General features: G+C 36.4%; 2 protein-coding genes across 2 annotated transcripts in view; one reads left to right on the top strand and one right to left on the bottom strand.

Moving 5' to 3' along the window:
• Window positions 1-3,310, top strand: part of LOC147869991 (EH domain-containing protein 1-like) — a 5,016-nt gene extending 1,706 nt beyond the window's left edge. Inside the window, exons 9-15 of the mRNA XM_087335622.1 lie at window positions 45-94; window positions 259-387; window positions 946-1,197; window positions 1,315-1,394; window positions 1,669-1,795; window positions 2,586-2,729; window positions 2,892-3,310. Of these exons, the coding sequence (XP_087191748.1) occupies window positions 45-94; window positions 259-387; window positions 946-1,197; window positions 1,315-1,394; window positions 1,669-1,795; window positions 2,586-2,729; window positions 2,892-3,080 (971 nt within the window). The 3' untranslated portion in view covers window positions 3,081-3,310. The remainder of the gene's footprint in view (window positions 1-44; window positions 95-258; window positions 388-945; window positions 1,198-1,314; window positions 1,395-1,668; window positions 1,796-2,585; window positions 2,730-2,891) is intronic.
• A 775-nt stretch (window positions 3,311-4,085) lies between these two features.
• Window positions 4,086-7,847, bottom strand: LOC147869990 (uncharacterized). The gene is made up of 5 exons (XM_087335610.1): window positions 7,506-7,847; window positions 6,638-6,938; window positions 5,939-6,097; window positions 5,185-5,483; window positions 4,086-4,531 (listed from the first exon to the last, which is right to left on the bottom strand). Exons 1-5 carry the CDS (start codon window positions 7,701-7,703, stop codon window positions 4,322-4,324), a joined length of 1,167 nt encoding a protein of 388 aa, XP_087191736.1. The 5' UTR covers window positions 7,704-7,847; the 3' UTR covers window positions 4,086-4,321.
• Between the last annotated feature and the right edge of the window lie 998 nt (window positions 7,848-8,845).

Here is an 8,845-nt window from a genome sequence, read left to right as displayed (position 1 = left end):
CTTTCACAGAGCTAATGCTTATGTCACCTATTTTTGTCATTCAGGAGCTCATATTGGACCAGAACCAACCACAGACTGTTTTACTATCGTCATGGTATAGAGCGTTCTTGCTCGATGTGTGCTATGTCTATTGATTAAGTTCTATAATGGTGCAACTATTCTTATGCCAGTGTAGAAAATGCTGTTCATGGAATGATCACTATATTTGTCATACAGGGCAATTGATGCAACTAACATTTACTTATTTCATGCCCACAGAATGGCTCTGATAGTCGCACGATACCAGGAAATACTATGGTGATACAGGCAAATATGCCATTCACTGGGCTCACAAAGTTTGGATCGGCTTTTCTATCCAAGTTTCAATGCTCTCAAATGCATCATCCTGTATGTGCCTTTTAATTATTATTATGTGCCTTATTATTATTATTACCTCAATAGCCATGACCAAGTGTTTGCTTAAAAACGAAAAATCTGTAATTTATTCAGGTGAACGCATATATTGTACGTGTTTGAAATTTTAGGACTATCTCATCAAGCTTTGACGAATGCATGTGATCATGTTAGATGGTTTTGATGATTGCAATATTATATACCTCTTGGAAATATTCATTTCATCACCATTTTCATTTGGGGGAGAAAAATGAAGAAAAAGATCTACGGGGTGTTCTGATATGATCATGTGTGTGGTCAAATATGTTTGATCATGTGTTGGTTTTTTAGGGAGGGGGAAAAGGCCTACCCATAACCTTTTTGCTTTGGGCTTTTGCCTTAAACACCAAATGGAACAGAGTTTAAAATTCTAGGAACACTCAAATCACCCCTGTAAAAATATGCTTACTTTTATAGCAAATATGTTGTTATTTGATTGCAGACTAGATGCCTTAAACTATGAGGATTTACAAAAAGGCTTTTTTTTCATGATGAAATTATTTTTATTTGCAGTTGTTAGAGCAGATATCATTTATTGATACCCCAGGCATTCTATCGGGGGAGAAGCAACGGATTAACCGCAATTACGATTTCACCGGAGTCACAGAATGGTTTGCAGCTAAATGCAACTTAATTCTGCTATTTTTCGATCCTCACAAGCTTGACATTAGTGATGAACTTAAGCGTGTTATCTTATCACTCCGTGGTCATGAAGACAAGATAAGGATTGTTCTTAACAGAGTGGATGAAGTAAACACACTTCAGGTAACAAGAAAAACAGTTTCTATTTCTCTGAACTGTGAGTTCAGTGCTGAAAGTTGATTTCCTGACCCAGGCTGCAAAAATCTGTTTTTGCTGATTAAGTTTTGTTATTCTCAACAGTTGATGAGGGTTTATGGAGCTCTAATGTGGTATCTTGGCAAAGTTTTGAAAACACCAGAGGTTTTCCGTGTTTATGTGGGGTAGGATATCACTAGAAGTATATTTCTTTATTTAAATTTTATGCAATCTCTTCTTCTATAATTTCAAACTTAAAAGTGGTCTGGCTATCCATTTTTTCAATAAATGCACCGCTTCACATGTTAGATCCTATAATTTTGTTTCTTTTTTCTTCCATAAGGTAAAACATAAAAAAGTTTTATTGCAATGATGCACTGTTTTGCATTCTGCTCATCTATTAGATCCTGTAATGAAAAATAAATAAGTTCGTGAATTCAATTATTGTTCGTTTATCAGATCCTTTAGTGACAATGCAATAAATGAAGATATACGAAGCTCGATTGGAAAGGAGCTCCTCGAGCCAGAACAAGCAAGCCTGCTTGCAGACTTGAAGGACATTCCAAGGAAGTCATGCGATCAGATGGTAACTGTTCCAGTGTCCTTCATATGTAGGGAAAATATAAAAAATACCTCTCATGTATGCGCATGATATAAAAAAAATGCCCCTCATATTTTCAATAATATCAGCCTCTGGTCAAAACGAAGCATATGAAGTTAGTTTATCACCTAGTAAAAGCATATCCTCAATTGAAAGTTGAAGAAACAATATAAGTGTATGATTCAAAATGATCAAGACTTATCCTGATTAGGATGTGAAGAATTATAATTGGATTGTAATGTTTGGATCAAAAGATCAATCTAAATGCAAAGCACTGCTATGTTAGTGAGAATAACAAGCATCCTAATGAGAATATTCCAGTGCATTGTAATTAGATTGTATGCTTCGATCAAAATATCAATAAAAAATATAAAGCAGGCCAATTAATGTGATCTCATAATTCAATCAATAAGAATATCAAGCATTGTAATTGCATAGCTTGCTTCAGTAAATATTAATAAAAATTAAACCTGCCAATTAATAATATCACATGATTAATAAAGAAGAATATTTAGCATCATAATAATTAGAACATAAGCATCCTTAATAATAATATAAGGGAAATTTTTATTTATTACATGTTCGTTTTGAACAAAGCATATTGTGATGTTATAATGTATTGGGCATTGTCGATATTTCCTGATCTATGAGGGCTATTTTCATATGCTTCTACATGTGTATGCATGTATATACATGCATTTCTACATGTAGAATATATGGAATGCATAACTATTCCTATATGTATGAAAATTTATGTCCATTTCTGATATTCAAGATACACGAGTTTGTAAAACGAGTACGTGCGGCAAAGATTCATGTGTACTTGCTTGACCACTTCAAGAAGGAGATGCCAGCTATCTTTGGTAAGAAAAGGGCACAACAACGGCTGATAGAAAACCTGGAGGAAGAGTTCAAAAAGGTGTTTACCTGACCACACCAGCATTATGATGAAAATAAGTTTTAATTTGCAACTATGAGAAAGTTTTTTTCTCTAATATGGAGTCATGAGAGTGACCAAATGTATGTACAAGGCAAAGGGTTTGACCTATGATGTGTCTTACTTGCTTTCTTTTTATGCCAGGTTCAAATACAGTACCGTTTTACGGTTGGAGATTTGCCTGATGTCGATCATTACAAAGATGTCCTCTCAAGGTGTAACATAGACAAGTTTGAGAATCTCAAACCCGAGGCAATCCTAGCCATAGACGAGATGCTCAATAATGACCTCCCCAATCTAATGAAAAAATTCAGCAACCCTTATGGCATCTAGACAATATTACAAAGCACTGGATATACATGCCATGAAAAGCACACATTAACCTCCCATATATGAAAATGAATGGCCTTAATAAACGAATTCATCAACCTCCTGGCTAAGTTTTTTTACAAGTATATACAATATTTGGGCACGTGTCATGTTCAGCATAAAATGGAAATGTGTTCCACTTACAACAAATTCAAATAAAGTTTCTCTTAAGACCAGTAATTTTCATGCTTTTCTTTAACTCAACTTGCTCTGATAGAAAGGCAAAGGAAAATAGTCAAATTCAAATAAAGTTTTTTCTCAAGACCAGTAATCTTAATCTTTGTGCCATTCTTTACCACAACTAACTCCGATTGAAAGTCAAACCCCCAATAATTTTGTTAATTAAAATAGCCAAATGTCAATGTGTGCAAAAAAGCAAATTATATTCAAGATGGCAAATCTATAAACCAGATGCACAGTAATTACGTGTCATCAAAACTTTCGATACAAATCAGTTGCTTTCAGTGAGTGTTGAGATTATACGGTTACAGGCTACAGCAGTGGAATCAACCACTGAATCACCAAAATTCAAAGTACGAAATCAACAATGTTACTTGGATAGCTAAAGTGAAGTCTTATTATCAAATGCAACGACATTCACCAAACCTTATTATAGCTAGAGTCATTACTCTCTATAAAAGCCTAAAGCCTAAACCCTACCAGATCTTAAAATGAATTATTCACTTATGAACAACTGATATCTCATTGATAAAAACGTTATTATTTGTCACACTGCATATTATTAAGAAAAAACAAGAACAATTCAATCTAAAAAATTTAATATGGAAATGGTAAGAGAAAAAAACATTCAGCAAAGATCAAATAGATCAAAAAATTCATACAAACACTTCATCTCTCTAAAATCTTGTTGACCATCGAACAATAATAATGAGAACTTTTCAAATAACATCGTGAGATAGTTGTCTGAAGAGAGATTACTTGACAAATAAACCTTAAATGTTAGATACCTCAATTAACACCATGATAAAATTATGGGAAAACAAATGTAATATATAATTGTTCGGCAGACCAAACCTTCCTCCCCACTGCTAATGAAGTAAACAGCAAAGTTCTTGCTTTTTTAAAGCATCGTGATGCATTTCTAGAGTTAGTTGGGAGACAGATATAGCCTCACATCCATCCATCTCACCAAAGAAGAAACATTATGCAATAAAATTAATATTTTCACATACAAAAATCTCTCTCTATGTTTCCGATCCATTCCTCCTATTGCTATTGGCTACAGAGAGAGCAATCAGCTTGAAAAAATCGGCCATATTTATATCCATCTGATCTCCGGTTCTCGCCCGATCATTTTGTGACCTCCGATCATTGTATTCCATTGCTGCAACTTTTGATGTCTGGGAAGTAGCTAACACCATCTCAAAGTCTGACTGTTTCAATGCCCTCGGGATCTAGAGTCACAAAGTATAAGACTGACATGAGAGACATTGAACGATGTACAAACCGAAACTATGCAAGGAGTTGAACAATTTTCAATAAAATAAAGAGCTCTCAAAGATATTCAACAAAAGAACAGCTAAATATTGTGAATATTTTGAAAGATTGCACCCAAATTTATGGCATATCAACAAAAAAATGCATGCTTTATAGTCTCTTGAAGAGAATTCGAACATGAACAGGTTGTTTTTGGGGATAGCTGTGGGATTAGTGAAAGTTGGGTCGCTTACTAGAGGGTTGTTGGGCTCGATGACTGCTTCATATTGATATATCAGTCCCTGGTGGAATGTTACATGAGTTACGGGGCTCAGAAAGTGTATTTTCTCAAAAATTTGCATCATTAATCGCAATCTATAACGGAGTTCCAAATGTGCTTAGTCTTGAAAGGTGGCCCATATCCCAACATGATTTCAGATAAAAAAGAATGAGCCTACACTGAAAGAGGGGAGGTTGGCTGCAAACCTTGGAGCTCTGATTTTGCAGAAAAATGAAAAAAAGAAGGGCGGAAGTTTAATGGAGACGAGCTCAGAACACAGAAAGAAACAGCAAAAGAAGGAAGAAAACTAGCTAATGCGAAATTTTTTGTATTCAAGAATAGAAAGGAAACCTGAGATGTACAATTGCCACTCTTCTCCTGAGCCAACAAATCCCTGATGGGGAGAAATGCTGCCTGTTTGCAAAGCTCGGTTAAATCAGAACCACTGTAACCTTCACACAACCTTGCTAGATGATCAAAATCAAGGGAAGCCTCCACTTCCTCATCTTTAAGAATAACACGCAAGATGCTAGCTCTCTGCTTCTCATCTGGCATGCCAACTTCAAATGCTCTCGGTAATCTCCTCAAGATTGCCTCATCTAGCTCCCATGGCCTGTTTGTTGCAGCCAATACCATAACACGAGCATTTTCTGCAAAAAAAGGATGTAAAAATATATTCACATATATCCACGAGCAATATACCAGCAAGACTTATGTGCTAAAGAAAGCATTATCCTAAATACCTTTGATCCTATCTTTACTCGGTATTTACGAGAATACTCCTAAAGTCTTCTAAAATTCAAAGGTTCAAATAGAGAAACTTCACCGTATATAGTGGTAATGCTTGTGGTTTGAAGCAAAAAGGCTGTGGGCTCAAGCCTTGCATAATGGATTTGAAGTTGTGATTATCATACGTTTCGTTTTGTGGAGAGGAAAAAATAACAGTTGACAATGTGTGAGGCTTTTCTTTTAGGAGCAAACTGATAACATTGCTATTTTTGAATAATAAATACATGTAAGATAAAAGCACATATTTTTTTGGAAATAAGATAGGTAAACTTAATAAATACATGTAACTTTTGAACCATGTAATTTTGATACTTACGGTCAGTTGTGAACCCATCCCACAATGCCATGAACTCCGTCTTCATATTTGTAACTGCTTCATGCTCAGTTGCTCTCCGTTGTCCTAAAAAGCTATCAACTTCATCGACAAATATGATAGATGGCTGAAGCTTGTAGGCCAACGTGAACACAGCTGTCACTGCAAAAAAAAGAATAAGTATATATCTTACTCCAGCAATCTGCAGACCCACAACAAAATAGGAGACCATTGTTCCAGGTAGATTTATTTTAAAGGAAAAAACATCAATAAAAGCCCCAGCTCATAAAAGATGGAGGGGTGGTTTGCTCATTTTAAAGGATTTGAGGGGTGTTCAGAAATTTTTACAAGATGGAAGGAATTTGGACAGTTTTTTAAACAGAAGAGTATCCTGGTAGATACGTTAAATATACTGGCAGTCTACATCGATTGATTTTCCTCATTTAATGCTATGTTCATACCCACATTCCAGGTAAAAAAAATCAAGAAACTCTTGGCCTTGCTAGATATAAATGGTTGGTGAATATATAGGTTATAAACTTGAAAAACATAAAATAAGAAAATGGGACCAACATTGCAAAAGGGGAGACTCTTTCCAAAATTCTTTAGAGAAATATATTGAGCTATAAAACAGTTCCCAATGTTCTCCCTACGGTCCCAGGTTAGAACTAATCATGAAACATAAGCTCCCATTACACATACCAAGTTTTTGTGCATCACCAAACCACTTGCTCATCAGTGTAGCAATCTTCACATTGATAAACACGGCGCCAGACTCTTTCGCGATAGCTTTGGCAAGAAGAGTCTTGCCAGTGCCAGGAGGGCCAAAGAGTAGAACACCTTTCTGAGGACCCAGAAGTTTTCCATGGGTGAATAAATCCGGCCGCCGGAGCGGAAGGATGACGAGCTCATGAAGAGCCTCCTTCACTGCATTCAACCCCCCAATTGTCTCGAAAGTCACATCTATGTCGTCGGGGTTGATGACATCACATGCGATCATGTCCTATGAATAATATACCACCATATCATCATGAATACTCACTGATAGGCAAAAACATAAGAGAAGATTTTTATAAGATAAACAGCAAGATTGACTACAAATATAAGGCTACATCAAGTGGCCTTAATCATCCAAAATCAAGTGGAGTTAATCAAACTGGAAGAAGTGGCTTGTCACTATTTCTACATCAAACAAAACTGAAAAGTAAGATACAAAAATAAAAATAGAGAGAAGGCATATAAATTGGTTATAAAAATCTAGAAGGAAATTTATAAGAAAATAAACAAAATTTATAAGAACATGAAGAAATGCATATATTCAAAGCCTAAGCTCACATACATTTGTTATGCGCAACTGATATCGAAACCGAAAGGATTATTATATGTATATGTATATGTATAGAAATAAAAAAATTTGAGACAAAGTAGCAAAAAATACATGAATACATAACAATATGAAATACCTGAAAATATAACAAAAATGGAATAATATATGTTTGCATATAGATATATTGAAGTTAAAGAGATAATTAAAATATTAAAGAAATAAAAGATGAAAACCTGAACTAACCTCGTAGACGTTGGTTTGGATGAGGGGCCGGCCGAGGCGTTTGGCAATCTCCTTCTTCCGCTGGGCGGCTTTCTTCTCATGACCGCGGTTTGGGTCGAGGTGTCGAAGGCCGACAAAGAGGACCACACAGCTCAGTGCGGCACTGGCCACATACAGCAGAAGATCTTGGCCTATGGAGACCATGCGGTTGGTGGCCATGGCTTTTGTATCGGATTATGTGTATGATTATACTGCCGGTCGATTGATGACGTTAATGGTGGTGGTCGGTCTATGTGGTGATGCCGAAGAAGAAGAAGGGTTTTAACAAACAGGGGACAGAGGAAAAGCAGGAACTTTTATTGATCGCCCAAGGCGAAGAGAGAGAGAGAGAGAGAGAGAGAGAGATTCCTTCATAGATAAGAGGAAACCTTAGAAGTTAGAAGAAGAAGAAGAAGAAGAAAAAAGAGTGAGATAGAGAGGCAAGGAAGAGACAGAGAGAGATAGAGAGGAAAGAAGGGGAGAGTGAGGTATATAGAATGAGTGTGAACCAAAAGTCCGAGGGAGCATCGCAATTAGCACCTGAATGTGGAAGTCGATTGACCGGAGATTTCCGGCAAACAGACTCTTTTGACAAGAATGGATATCAGGGGATGGGGTTTTAGCATGCCTTCCAGGTGCATTAATAGCGTAAGGATGCACGAGATCTCGTCTTTCGTTTTCGTGCTTGGGTCTTTATCTGGAGAGTTTTGGTAGAAGGCAAGCATGGAGGGGAGTAGCCATGAACAGTGAGTGCATCGAGGAAGAGAAATATTGTTAGTGGTTGTTGGGACATGGTGCACCGATATTTATCACTTGCCCGGTGACTAGATCAATTCTGGAGGTATATTTGCAGCGTGGGCATCTATAACATGGAGGTTAAAAACCACTTTCCAATGGGTGTTTCCACAAAATGGTCCCCTTCAGAGAGTGCATTGAAGTTGTGTTGCGATGCTTGACTAATTAGGGTGTATCATATGTGTATGCTTTGAATATGCAAAACATTCGTTGTCTGTGCTCAAGTGGGAATGCAAAAACATAAGAGGAGATTGACAGATAATTCGTTGTGGCATTTTTTATATTGGAAACCTCTAGCCTATTGCCACCATAGGAGAACCAAAATTGCTCTCGAGTTGTGAGTGTGTCAATCATGTGTTGTGTTAATTTTGATATATTGATACAAATACATTTATGAATAAAAAAACGATAGAGAGGGAAGAGAACCTAGATTTCTTTCACTTTCTCAACCTCAATCCATATGTTAGGGAGACATGTACATCAATTGATATGATCTACAATACATTAATTATTGCCCACATCCACCA

The sequence above is a fragment of the Azolla caroliniana genome, unplaced genomic scaffold (assembly GCF_043228905.1).
Source record: "Azolla caroliniana isolate FFs.n. ecotype wild unplaced genomic scaffold, voAzoCaro1.0.p SCAF_1, whole genome shotgun sequence".
Classification (NCBI taxonomy): domain Eukaryota; kingdom Viridiplantae; phylum Streptophyta; class Polypodiopsida; order Salviniales; family Salviniaceae; genus Azolla; species Azolla caroliniana.
This window is presented reverse-complemented; position numbering and strand designations above follow the sequence as displayed.

Coding starts and splice junctions, on each gene's coding strand:
- LOC147869990 (XM_087335610.1), bottom strand. CDS start 7,703: ATGGCCACCAACCGCATGGTCTCCATAGGCCAAGATCTTCTGCTGTAT. Junction 6,939..7,505: donor TCCAAACCAACGTCTACGAG/GTTAGTTCAGGT, acceptor TATTATTCATAG/GACATGATCGCATGTGATGT. Junction 5,484..5,938: donor GGATGGGTTCACAACTGACC/GTAAGTATCAAA, acceptor CTTTTTTTGCAG/AAAATGCTCGTGTTATGGTA.